The 14,452-nt window shown below is 39.8% G+C and overlaps 1 protein-coding gene across 1 annotated transcript in view; it reads left to right on the top strand.

Moving 5' to 3' along the window:
- ca10a (carbonic anhydrase Xa) overlaps positions 1 to 11,151 on the top strand; it is a 160,095-nt gene extending 148,944 nt beyond the window's left edge. The window contains exons 7-9 of the mRNA XM_042082783.1: positions 5,021 to 5,175; positions 7,267 to 7,441; positions 9,907 to 11,151. Of these exons, the coding sequence (XP_041938717.1) occupies positions 5,021 to 5,175; positions 7,267 to 7,441; positions 9,907 to 9,953 (377 nt within the window). The 3' untranslated portion in view covers positions 9,954 to 11,151. The remainder of the gene's footprint in view (positions 1 to 5,020; positions 5,176 to 7,266; positions 7,442 to 9,906) is intronic.
- Positions 11,152 to 14,452: the final 3,301 nt, after the last annotated feature.

Below are 14,452 nucleotides of genomic sequence, written 5' to 3'. Positions count from 1 at the left end.
AATTGTGCATACAGTAGACAGTCAATATAATAGTGCAAAAGTCAGGCCAATAAATGGCTGAGGTAGTTCTGTTTGACCTAAGTATGCAAGTGGCATAGTGGTGCAAGTTATGTAAGAGCAGCAGAAGTGTGTTTAGAAGTGTTTTCAGGACAACAACAAGTTGCAAAGTGTGCAAGTGTACAAGTGGAGTAGTGCAAGGCAGCCATTGTGGGTCCAAAGTCCAGGATGTTATGTAGCTGAGGGGGGAGAGAGTTCAGCATCCTAACAGCCTGGTGTATGAAGCTGTTGGTGAGTCTGGTGGTGCGGGAGCGCAGGCTTCTGTACCTCTTCCCAGAGGGCAGTAGATCAAACAAATTGTGAGCGGGGTGACTTGCATCACTCACAATTGTGGTCGCCTTGCGGGTGAGGTGGGAGGTAATTGTCCTTCAGGGAGGGGAGTGAAGCACCAATAATCCTTCCAGCTGTGTTCACTATGCGCTGCAGGGCTTTCCTGTTGTATTCAGTGCAGCTTCCGCCCCACACAGCGATACAGCTGGAGAGGATGCTCTCAATGGTGCCTCGGTAAATGGTACGTTTAAAAACGTTAACGTTAGCTACTTACCTAACTTGTATGTTAAAATATGGCATCAGAAGAACGCTTCATTGATCTGATTAGTTGATTTGAACCCATCTATCACCAACATAGGTGGTGAGAGACAGATGGTTTATCCAATGAGCTAACCAATATTTTCGCCCCTTCCCAAACGTTCTCCAACGGAAAGTTCCCAGATGGATATGCGGAGCAAATACAAAGCAATCCATCTGGCCGAGTCAGGTTACCAGTTTTGCGTCTTTGTACTTATATATATCAAAAGCAACCTTAACTTTCGTTGGCCTTTCGAATGTCTTACTTTCACGTCAGCCACATAAACTTTCCTACTTGCTAGATTTGACCAATCTTCCATAGCCTACGTACACAAGTAGTTTGAGTAGAACTATTTTCATTATCTCCCTGCTTGTTAGTAACAACTGCCGCTAAACACCTGAAGCTTGTTAGCCTAACGGATTGTGAAGTGGCGCTACTGTTTACATTTCTACTGCGCACTCATAAAAGAGGCACTAATGTAGCTCAATAATTCCGTAGCTGTAACATGTCGCTAGCACAACCAAAGCATAATGTGTCGCTAGCACAGCCTTAGCACATCTGCACATCTCGTTCCATAGATATATATACTGACTAAATGTCGCCTTCTGCTTCTCAGCATGCGTCAACACCGCCGCCATCTTGGAGCGGGGATCTGAAGCTCTAAACTAGTTCTCCCGTATTGTCAGTGTTACCTATTTAGCGACGCTTGGCCATCCCCAGCGATAGAAAACCTTTTTAGCGATTAGCGACAAATTTGGGAACTTCTCACAATGATGGCAAACTCGGTTTCATTGTTGAAACGTCAGAAAATCACCTTTCTCATGACTTTTTCATTTGTGAATTAAGCTACATCTCGTTCGCCCCAAAGCATTGACCCATGATTTTAAAAGTAACGACTGGCCTATGTAGTAGCAGACCATGTTAAAGCACGGAAGTAAATGTTCTACAGATCTACAGCAACTTCTGGTGAGATTACAACTTACATGAGTCAACGAGACGAGAGGTATGTGGCCTCAACCAGAGCCTGTCTACGGAGATCCTGTATACTTTCATTGTATCGAACCCGGTTGCAGTTCACTCATTGTTCCTCTAGGGGCCGCCAATAGCTAGTGCAGAATGAATGGGAGTCTATGGGGCTAGACGGGTAAAATGTATCTTTATTATCGTCAAAAGCTTAGTTTTCTCTAGACTCGACCATAAACACATGCCTGTCAGTTGGAACAACCCAAAAAACTAGACAGTTGCTTGAGATTTTGACGATTTATGGTGATTTTATCTTCGTTAGATCTTTGCCTAGATTGACGCTAATGCATTATAGAGGAGTGGATCACCATGGCAAGATGGCGTCTCGATTGACTCATTCGTTCCAATGAACAGCAGTAGTCAAGGCGACATCTAGTCAGTATATATATCTATGATCTCGTTCACATCCAAGTTCATATCCCGTTTCTGTTTCCAATCCAAATCCAAATTCTATGAAAATAATATGATGAAGTTATTATTATGACTATGTTTGGTTAATATAATCACCTATCTATTTTGATCATAGCATTTACCTTCTATGTATTGGTAGTCTTGCTCCTATGTATCTTTGGTCTAACCCAGATTAGACCAAAAAGTGTTGAGAATGAGGAGATACGTCATGGTAGCTTGCAGTCACGTCACGATTTGGAAGGTTTCTGAGCCCGTCGGCCATGTTGGTGGGATACACTATCGGTTGCCATGGGCGACAGCGCCACAAAGACAGTGACACAGAGCAGGAAAGACGGCTTAACCAATAAGCTACTAAATAAGCCACCCAAAATAAAGAACTTGGTTTCCATATTAAATTTAATCAATAAGCCCCAAGAGGCCGTAGGTTACACTGATTCTACAACAGCTAAAGGCGCTAACACGTCGTGCCTAACAACGCCCCTTAGCTGTTGTAGTATCAATGTAACCTACGGCCTCTCGGGGCTTATTGCTTAAATTTAATATGAAATAATAGTTCTTTATTTTGGGTTGCTATTAGGCCTACATTAAAATTTCAGCCCAAAGTTGGATACCATGTAAAAATTTGCTGCAATTTCAAAACTTGATTACTCGAGAACAGCTTACTGTACAGAGGAATGCTTCATATCCTCATGTCCGGGTCCGTGTCGTACTCATCGCTCGACTTATTGTGACTAAATTCAAGATGGCGGTGAACGGTAAACTTCATGAAGGTACTTTCTCGGAAGTCTACCAATGAAGTATGGAGCTACTTTGAGCCTCGTAAATGGTGTAAAACAGTGATTTATTTGCATGGCTAGGCCGATGCCCGAGGCACCCCAATCGAAAAACTGTTGGTAGCATCGGCTAACTAGCGCCAGATTTCTGAGTGCAGGGGACAAGCCAAGATGAGCTATGAGACATACGTTCACACTCTGTATCATGTTTCAACACACTTTAGGTCAACATCACACCGGAATTCTCCTTTAAGGGGTTATTTTTCAAAATGTTCTCCGGAGGGAAAATGCCCCCAGACGTAGCCTGACGTCGTCATACTCAATTCTTGTCAGAATTTGAGTCTAATGAGATACTGCTCCATTGGGACGTGATTATGGGGCGTGTTTCAACCGATACAGTGGGGAAAATGCCTCTGCACACAACTGAATAGACCTAACCAATCAGAGCAACGAAATAGCTTACAGTGAGTTGTAGGAAGAACACCGAACCATCCCTCTTCTCCACAAATGCCTTAACATTGTTTTCTGGTGTTTTTTTTTTAGTTATTCCGCTGTAAATATCTTGTACAACAGCGAAATCTAAGACCACAAATAGCAGGGTAGGCCACAATTAGCAGTGTAAGCTGTTCAGAAAAATGGATATTTCCCCTCCTTCGTTTAAAAAAATAATTCCGTTCACACCTATGCTAAAAACAGCTGGGGAAGGGTGTCACAAACCCCTCAAGCAAACAAGTGATCAAGAGAGATGAGAGATTTCCAACAAACGAGGGAACAACATCTCACAATGCAAAAACTGTGTTTTCTCTTGATGAAAGTGAAACCGGAGTGTTCCCACATATCCACTTTGGCCGGAGTTCTCAGAAATAAACGTTTTCAGTGATAAAACCTCCGTTTTCATTTCTCCTATGTTTAAACAGGGTCTTAGAAGCCATCTGTTGAGCTTCTAGCCACAGCGTTTTTGTTGCAAACAAAATCAACCAAAGTGTGCTCAGATGACGTGATAGACGAGACGAGGCACTGTTGCTCATCTGTCCGTTATAGACCGTCTTGGCTTGGCATAGTTGCTCCACAACGGAACAAGTCCAGACCGAACTTCCCGACCTCAAATGTTGTGTGCAGAGCTAGTTCAGCTGACATCCAGGATACCCCAGACCCCCCCCCTCCCCCAGTTTAGCTACTTTACCAATTTTCTGCAACTAACAGCACTGCTTCTGGAAGAATGTTTATGAGAAACACTGATTGTGCAATTTAGTTTTCACCTTTTTTGTGAACTCATTCACATGTATTCTAAATGATAGTTTGTGGTCTAACCAAATGCCCAGATATTTGTAATGAGATGCTCAATTTGTCTTCCATTCAGGGAACAAATAATATAGGCACCAAGATCGCACTTTCTTGTCCTAGTAAAAATAATAAATGTAGTATTTGATTAATTTGGAACCAGTTTGTAATCTTTCAAGGAATTATGCACACAATCAAAAACACATTGAAGATTTGGTACTGCTTGCTCTACAGATGGCGCATGAGCATAAAGAATTGAAACATTCTACTGATGCACCAATATCATTAATGTACAATGTAAAAAATGACAGGCCCAAAATGGAGCCCTGTGTAACACCATTTCTTTAGTATTAGTCTTGAGGTAGCGTAGGAAATTCATCTACACCCAAAAGGGCCTTTTTCAAGAAGTAACCTATGATTAAGAGTACCAAAAGCCGTTGACAAAACAGTAAACAATATCATATATACTTGGGGTAGCCACTGGGGTGGCCAGAGTCTACAATGTGGTGGCCGTGGGCGTCATTGGCCTTTAGGGGGTGCTGCAATAATCAGGAATGCATTTTCACAAATGGCTGTTGATTTGTTTGTAGAAAGGAAACTGTGATGTCACTGTCATAGCAATGGTTGCCATTTAATCAAAAACACTAAACGTTTTCACAGGCCACACATTTTGATATTGATTTTCACATCTCTAGTTATTAAGTTAAGGAAGCCTGGCTAACACTAGAAATCACCTCAATGCTCAATATGCTGCTATAAAAACATCGGAATTGACTTCTCAAATATAATATTTGGTACTTCACTCAATATTTAGCTCCAGAAAACTGTTGATTGACTGCTAACTCAAATTCAGTGAAAATGAAATAACAAAATGTCATGCTTTCTGTTATTCTTTTTTATTTCACAGATGATGCATATTTTCTTGGAGAACTGAATATCAAGGATATTTATCCAGAAACGTCCAGTTTCATTACATATGAAGGTTCTATGACAGTGCCCCCATGCTATGAGACATCTACATGGATTCTGATGAACAAGCCCATATATATGACTAAGATGCAGGTAACTCCAAAATCTAAGCAAAGTTGTAAAATCACTGCAAAAATGAATAGGCTATTGGCTTCTTATTTACTTAAAATTGGCTTGTTAAATGTCCCTCGGGATGAATAAAGTATCTATATCTATTAGGGGTGGAACGGTTCATACCTCGGTTCAGACATCACGGTTCGGTACGGGAAGAGCAAATAAAAAATGCAGAAGGCAATTTTTATTGTGAATGTCTCAGGCTGTAGGGCCTACTGCCTAGTGATAAAATCTCTCCCCTGAGCTAGCTGAAACAGCCTGAAGTGTGCAAAGTAAGATGTAAACAGTAAACAAGTACCCCACATCATCTACAGACTCAATCTGTAACTTGTAAACAAAATAAGACAATCAGCTATGAAACTGAAAATAGGCCTACAGCATCTCCTATTTTGTGCAAATTGAATAATGATTTTTAAATATCCACTTAGGCGAGACTTTCAACATCCGTGTTTGGTTGTATATGGAAGGGTCTACAGTTTGCCTCAATGTTTTTCAGTGTTTTACAGTAATAATCTACTATTTTGCTTTCTTTTAAAAAATAATAATAATAAATTGCTCCTTTCGTTTCATAAGTATATATACTCTTTTGATCCCGTGAGGGAAACGGACTAGTCTAACTAAAAGTCACATGACTTTACCGTTTGCATCATAGACATAATATACATAGACGCCGCATCGACCGCTACTCCTTACTAGCGCTGACGAGATTTGGAGCCGCCATCTTGGACCGGTCATCCACTCCACTCAGTGTAATCTGTTTGGCCGGTGAGATGAGCTGTCAGCGCACTTAATTAATCATATCTCACTGAATACCGAACAGATTCTCACGCGTTTTTTTTTGCTGCAAAGGTCATACATGTAGCTATGATACAGGACACATGATTTAGCGTATTTTAATATTCATAGTGGGTTTAACAGTAATAGAATATTCTGATATATGATATAAAGTGACCTGACGTCCGATATCAAAACTGGGAACATAATCCATGTTTGACAGCATAGACAAAACTAGTTTGATACAAGTTTAATGAGTTAAATATAGTTCACAGTTGACAGAAAAGTTCCATCAACAGCATTATTCACAGTCCACAGAAAGGTTCCATAAACATTTAAGTGAGATCAGTGCCATTCAGACATCTGAGGGGTATTCCAAGTAGGCCTATGTGGTTTAGTGACAAACTTGGGTAAATTGACTCAGAATAAGTTGTAAACCTCCCAGTAGAAAAGCTGTATGATACAGGAAACATGGTTGTGTGTATTTTAATATTCATAGTGGGCTTAACAGTAATAGAATATTCTGATATATGATATATTATAAAGTGATGACATCCAATATAAAAACTGGGAACATAACTAATCCACGTTTGACAGCATAGACAAAAACTGGTTTGATACAAGTTTTAATGAGTTAAATTTACAGAAAAAAATCCATTAACATTTTCAGTTCAGTGCCATCAAAAATAAAGTGATGAACAGACATTGGTGTGGCATAAAGGAAATGGAGTAACTGGGTTCAATATCAACAGCATTTGTTAGACAAGTTCCATAAATATTGTAAAGTGCAAGTTTGTAGGTTTGTTTCTGATCCTTAAAAGTTTTTTCCGAAGCCCATGAACGCTAGGTTAGTGCTGCTGCTATCTCTGACTCACTCTACCGTCGACCTGACAAAAAACTGTAACCTACGTGGCGGACCTCGGCTACCTATGCGCCAGAGCTTCACTGAGCTAAAGCGGGACTACAGATTAGGTGTCCCTAATGAACTCGCGTATCGAACAGTAGTTTGGCATTGCATTAATTAATTCGCGCAAGTTTTATTTATTTTTATACCGTGTATTCTCCGTGTAAATTCATGCACCGAACCGTGACGCCCGTACCGTTTTGGTTCAATACAAATACATGTACCGTTACACTCCTACTATCTATTTATCTATCTCTCTATCTATCCATCTATCTATCTATCTATCTTTTGCATTGTCTTCAATTCATTGCCTCCTCTTCAAGTTGATTCTAGTGAGAACAGTGTATCTCTATAATGTGTTTTTATTGTTTTTCTCTGTGCTGTTGTTACAGGTGCATTCTATGCGTCTCCTGAGTCAGAACGACCCGTCTGTCATTTTTCTGAGCATGAGTGACAATGTTCGTCCAGCACAACCTTTAAACGATCGATGCATCCGCACCAATATCAACTTTGGCATGTTGGGCAAAGACTGTCCAAATAAAAGAGCTCAGAAATTGCAATATCGAGGTCAGTAGCCCTGAATAGCACTCTTGCCTGTCCTCAGCCCTTATACGGTCATTGCCTTCTCGCGTTTCACAATAGTTCACACATTGGGGCAGCCGTGGCCCACTGGTTAGCACTCTGGACTCTTGAGCAAGGCACCTAACCCCTCACTGCTCCCCGAGCGCCGCCGTTGTAGCAGGCAGCTCACTGCGCCGGGATTAGTTGTGTGCTTCACCTCACTGTGTGCTGTTTGTGTTTCACTAATTCACCGATTGGGTTAAATGCAGAGACCAAATTTCCCTCACGGGATCAAAAAAGTATATATACTTATACATTCACACTAGGCAATCTGTACCGTGCCCAAGCACATTCATTTGACTAGCTCTATACCGTACCGTATGCATGTCTGCTGCAAGAGGTGGTCTCTGATAGGCACAGTACTAGTGTGATCGCTAACTGTGTCCTATAAACTTTAAACATGCAGTCAATGATGTGACTGTCCCACACATCTATTACTACTTGGATAGTACACTTTTAATTCATTTGAAAATATCTGGGGTAAAATAAAGCTCAACAGTGACTGTCCATTCCATTCCCAAAAGTAAAAAGCCTATACATTTTCTCCAATGAGAATAAACAACGGTGGAGTGAGTATATATACATGTATTAGTATAGTAGCAGGGTAGGAATTTCACGGCGGCCCGTTGCGTTGGCCGTGACGCCCCTTGGAAAATCAGAGGTTTACAGGCCACGGTGGCCTTGGTGCCCCCTTCTTTCAATATTCTGCTTTGCGTCCTACTAATAGCGATATATATTTAGCCATGGCTTGTCAAAACATTAGCATTCACAGTGCAAATTACGCAGTGGAGAAAGTTAGCGCAAGAAAGAAAGTGCGTCCAAATTCACCCATTCTTCTCAGTTGAACTACTCGCGTAGTAGTCTACTCATCACACAGACATCACAAGTAAAGAGCTTTTTCTCAGCTTTTAAACGATGTCAGCCGCTAATTGCTGTGGTGAACGGTTCGCGAGAAAAGTAAATAATATTCAATTCAATCTTATTCTACTGAAGGTTTTGCGTCCATCTCCCTACCCATTCATCTCGGCGGAATACTTCACGAACCCCTCGTTTAACACATGACAAACCATATATCAGAATAAACAACAGACGTTACCGAACAAAGGTGTAAAGCAGTCCCCTGTACAGTTAGCCGTTCCAGAGTAATTTGCAGTAAATTTCAACATACATGGATGTCTCCAAATTTGGGCTTTAAGTTTTACACTGTGTTTAAATTGTTCCACATTATTTCATAACGGGCCAAATACAAAATAAATATTACAAATGTCGCCTAGATACAGTATAGGTAAATCAGAGTACAGCTGACTAAGAATTTGTGAAAGTAGCCTTAATGATCACAAAATGCTAAGCATGCATCTAGGGTATTTGACTTTCTTAAAGCTGAGCTGTGCTTAAATTGTTCAATGCATGATTTCATAACAGGCCAAATATCAAATAAATGTTAAATATAGCCTAGATATCTGCAAATATTAGATGATCAGATGATTTACAGTTATATGTAATGCGTCATGTTTCATGTTTTTGTAATGTTTCATACAGTGATGCAGGTCTACTGCAGTGAATAGGCTAAATACAACTTTGATCATTTTTATAGCCTACTACTGTATAGTTAACGTTGGCCTTTGTGCCCTCCACCAAATATGCCCAACTGAAGGCCAAGTGGCCTTGCCCCCAGAATGTTGAAATTCCAAGCCTGTATAGTAGATATTCTCAAATGAATTAAAAGTTACAAACCAAGTAGTAATAGATGTGTGGGACAGTTGTTTAGCATTTGGCTTTATTCCATACAGTGACCACAGTAAGAGCTACATACAATTAGCTGTCACTTTACATTCAAAAAATCTATTGCACATTTGATTGGACTAACCAACACAAGTTTCGAAAACTAAAATAGGGTATCAATTTTAACCAAATATGCACACTATTAATTTTAAGTGAGGTGTGGGAGTGAGGTTTAGGGGGGTGAGTGTAACGGATGCCAGCTAGCTTAGCTGTGCTTGTGGAACGTTGGTAAACCTCACTCCCCGACGCTGGGCTATTGGCTCAATTGTTAGCGCGCTCGCCTCCCGATCCCAGGTGCTGCTGTTTTGCGGGTTCGAGACCGGGCGTGTGCAGGGCTGAATCGCGCAGGTTCAACACAACGCAGGTTACACTCAGGTGATGAATGACTAGGCACTGTTGCTCACATATTTAGGGTTGCTCATCTATCCATCATCATATAAAACCCGCCCAGATTATTTGATTAGTCCACACAGGTCTCAAGGTTTCATAGAAGCTTCTCAATGGAAGTCTGACCGACTGACTGAATTTCCAACCTCAAATTTTGTGGGCGGATTTAAATTCGGGCTGGCTTCCAGGCTAGACGGTAGCCACATGTGCACTGATCTTTTATTTTTATTTTTCTCTTGTAGTGAATAAGTGGCTGCTAACACATGAGGAGGACCAAGAAGGATCATGACTGATCATTACAGGATAAACCATGACACTGTGCTTAAAGGAGAAGATCAGTATTTTTTAACCTAGGGTCTATTTTAAGATGATAATGAATCTAAATTTTCATTTGGGATCAAAACTATGTCAATCGTTGAAATGTTGAGTAAGACAGAAATATGCTCAAAAAATCATTACGTGTCTATGTTACCTAGGAGAGTCTCTGCAGACAAAATTAAGCATTTGTACCTTAATAAGTGGGTAATCAGTGCATTACCTTACTATTACTCCAGTGGCTGCAATCTTGTGAGGAGAATGTTGGTGCAAGTTGTTAACTAAATTCTCCTCCTTTTGTGTTCATTGACAATAGCTTGTCCTGCTTTCAGTAATTAACTTGCACAGACTTTCTCCACACACGTGGCATCAAAATGCCCATCTAAGTTCCCCCTTCTGCCCATAAGGTGACTGGAAAAAAGAGCAAGGTAATGCACTGACTGCACAAACAGTCCTTTTTTATACCCTTTCATTATACTTACTAAGGTAAAAAATACTTCAGTTTGTCTGAGACCCTGTCCAAATTAGCATAGACATTAAATTATTTAGTTGAATCTTGTCAATGGCTTAAAAGAACAATTTACTTTGACATAGAGAAGAAGCCCCCAAAAGCAGTGCAGTGCTATGTGCTATTTATTCCAGTCTTACTTAAAACTGCACGATTGTTGTATTATCATCTAAAAACAGACCCTAGGTTAAGGAATGCTGGATTTCTTCTTTAATTGAAGAAAAGGGAGATGTGAAGGGAACACTGAACACTGAACACATTGTATAAATCATGCAAATACATTTTTTACACTTACTTTTCTGGGAGAAAAAAAAGATGTTTCACACACAGCCCATTCTTACTTTACACATTAAATGGATCATAGCTGCATTGTCCATCATCGCAACAACCTCATTAATTTTACACAACAATGATCAGACATAAAAACATGAATCTAAAAGGACTGTGATTAACAGTGGTTTGCCCCTCAAAAGATAAATAATGAGATGTTTGATAGCATGCCCCAGCCTTTTACATCGACCCCTGGTACTGAAATTGTATTTGTATAAATTTAGTTTTTATCCTTTAACAAGGACCACCAACTCCAGACACATGATGTCACGCTCAAACACATTAAATTGAAATGATGGAAAAACAATGGAATTAGTGTTAATTTCGTCAGACGAGACGAGAGGAAATATGTTCGTCAACGACCTTTTTTTCATGACTAGACGAGACGAGACGGCAGTAATGTCCTGAAACACTGACTAAGACTATGTTAAGATGCATTATTGTTGACGAAAAAAGACGAGACTAAAATGTTTTGCATGAAATAAAAACTAAGATAAAATCTCTCTTCATTTTCGTCTACAAAATGAGAAGACAGAATATCTAGGTGTTACGTTTTCAAAATATTCCAAATGAGTTCATACGCAACAGTTTTCCTGTAGGCTAGTCTACGTGCTGTTGCTGCAACCCTGTACTACATGGAACAAGAACACTGGAGATTTCTGCCAGAGTTAGCAAGCTAACTACCTAAGCTTTATGCCACAACGCTACATACCCAGAAGTTGAAGCTTCTCTCATACAAATTAACATCCCCCAGAATGTCCATACGAAAATGTTCATCATGTAATGTCAACTATTTAACTACTTAGACTGATGATGCAATGTTTGCTAGCAAGTAAGCTAATATGGAAAGTTCGCTAGCAAGTTAGCTATGGCTAAGATGGAGAGTCTGTTTGGGGAATGTGTTGTGTTTGGGCGCATATCGCCATCTAGCGAGGCGGAGTAAAACATTAATACTTTGGCCTACGACAGTGTTTCTCAAACTTTTTCAGTTTCAGGACCACATAACTAACCCTAGCTAAAAAAAAAAAAAAAGATTAGACCTACTTCAACAATAGCCTATAATTAGTATACACAATAGGCCTACTCACTGAACCACCTTGCTTATTGTCTTTGCACTTTGCTTATTGTGTGGATTCATATTGTATGATTTAAACTGGCATATCTTACATAGACAGTGTTGCAGAACTGTTTTTACATGCAAGTTGGTTCAATATTTCAAACAACTCATCTATATTATATTTTACCACGTCTGCTCACGGACCACTTGGGATAGCTTGCGGACCACCAGTGATCCCCGGACCACACTTTGAGAAACACTGGTCTATGAATATGACAGTGGTCCAGTCAAATCTTTTACTGTCTATGGTCAAATCCCAGCCAAGCTATAACTGTAGCTCGACTTACCTGTGCATGTAAACATACTGACTGACTCAGAAAAAATCAGAATGAGTCATTATTACAGACGAGTAGCCCTGTGGACACACAATATTGTTGGAAAATTGAGATGTGTGAAACACTATTTGACTCAAATGGTAATCAGAAATAATTTGTTATAAAAAAAAAAGACTAAAATGTGTTGACTAAAACTGACTAAGACTAAGATACCTTTAGTTGTCTTTTGACTAAAACTAGACTAAAATGACGAGACCTTTAGTCGACTAAAACTTGACTAACAAAAATGATATTTGAATGACTAAATATGGCAAAGACTAAAAAGGACATTTCATCACAAGACTAAGACTAAGACTAAATTAAAAATAGGTGACAAAATTAACACTAAATGGAATACACTGAAAGATCAAGGTTACAGTCTAGGACCAGGTACAAGTTCTCCACCAGGATTATGTGCAGGGCTCTGCACTCAAATCTGACTTTTGTACTTCTGCCAGAATTGGATTTCTCCAGCATCTAGTTAGGTAGACAATCATTTGTTTCAACAGTGGATGAAGGTGAGATAAAGAAGAATAGTTTATTTTTATAGCACAGTTTAAAACAACCTCCAGTTGACCAAAGTGCTTTACAAAATGAAAAAGAAAATATAGACAATTCTAAACTCTATACAGCAGTTACATTATACATTTAGTTCTGTTTGGCAGTGATAGCCTTAATATTTGTCTCATTTAAAGATCTTACTGTGACGATTATCTGCCCTGTGAAAGCAGCGCTCTGTGTAATGCATTGTTTAGCCACTTCTCAAAATGGTGCAAGATAATTAACCCTGCCCTTTTACCTTTTAATCATGACATGGATGCCTTGTTAAGATAGCTAAGTCTGAGTATCCAGATCGAGTTGACTGTCTAGAGAGCTCTTCAGTTTCCCCTCAACGTTTGTTATTTGGATAAGTAACATCCTGTTGTGGCGTTTGGAATTTTGTATGTCAACAAGCATGTCTTTATAAGTTCAGTTAAGTTACTTTATTTGTACACTGCAAAAAATAAATTCTAACCATGTGTTATCTTACCTGGCACTTTCTGGTAAAATCATATGACTTAATTTAATTTTGACTTATTTATTATTTGACTTAAGTTTGACTTATTTTAAGATGTCAAAACAAGCAAATTTGGCTGCTAGTGCATTAAGCAAATTTGTCTTAAAAACAATAGCTTGTACAAAATTAAGTCAAAAAGATCTTAAGACAGACGGCTAGTTAAGTCTCTTCATACTAAAAACAATACCAAATAGATTTTTCGATCTTAATATACACTACCGGTCAAAAGTTTGGGGTCATAATTGCAAAAGGGATCTCAACTGTTGTAGAAAGAAATGGCTGATCTTTAATTCAATATCTACATTGCCCATTATTTGCAACCATTCATCCTAAGTTCCAAAGGCACATTCTGTTTACTAATCTGATATATTTTTTAAAAAGGCTAACTGAGAAAACATTGGAGAACCCTTTTGCAATTATGTAAGCACATCATATAATGCAATGCAATGGTGCAAACTCAATCACCTTCAACTCAACACTTCAAAGACCAAGGAGATGGTGGTGGATTTCTGCAGGTCTAAGCCCACTCTGCTGCCAGTCTCCATTGATGGGGTCAAGTATCTGGGTCTCCACCTGGACAATAAACTGGACTGGTCAGCCAATACTGAAGCACTCTACAAGAAAGGGCAGAGCAGGCTGTACTTCCTGAGGAGGCTGCGGCCCTTCGATGTGTGCAGCAAGCTCCTCAGGATGTTCTACCAGTCTGTTGTTGCCAACGTCCTCTTCTATGCAGTGGTATGCTGGGGAGGAAGCACAGAAGAAGAAGGATGCTGGGTGACTTGACTGGTAAGGAAAGCTGGCTCTGTAGTGGGAGCTGAACTGGAGTGTATCACTTCAATATCTGATATAAGGACCCTGAACAAACTGATCAACATTTTGGACAATGAGTGTCATCCACTCCACAGCACTATTACAAAGCAGAAGAGCTTGATCAGCTGGAGACTTCGCTCACTGCCTTGCACAATAGACAGACTGAGGAAGTCATTTCTTCCCCAGGGCCATTGAACTGTTCAATGCTTCACTTAAGGGAAGAGGAGATAGACTTCTCTGTGTAGTCTGTCTGCCTCTCCACCCTCTCCATGTTTGTGTACTGTCTGTCCACTTTTTACCACTGTCTTACTGCTTCACTGTTTGCATGCTATGTTAG

This window comes from Alosa sapidissima, chromosome 24 (assembly GCF_018492685.1).
Source record: "Alosa sapidissima isolate fAloSap1 chromosome 24, fAloSap1.pri, whole genome shotgun sequence".
Lineage (NCBI taxonomy): Eukaryota > Metazoa > Chordata > Actinopteri > Clupeiformes > Clupeidae > Alosa > Alosa sapidissima.
Note: the sequence above shows the minus strand (reverse complement) of the source record. Positions and strands in the feature narration are given on the sequence as shown.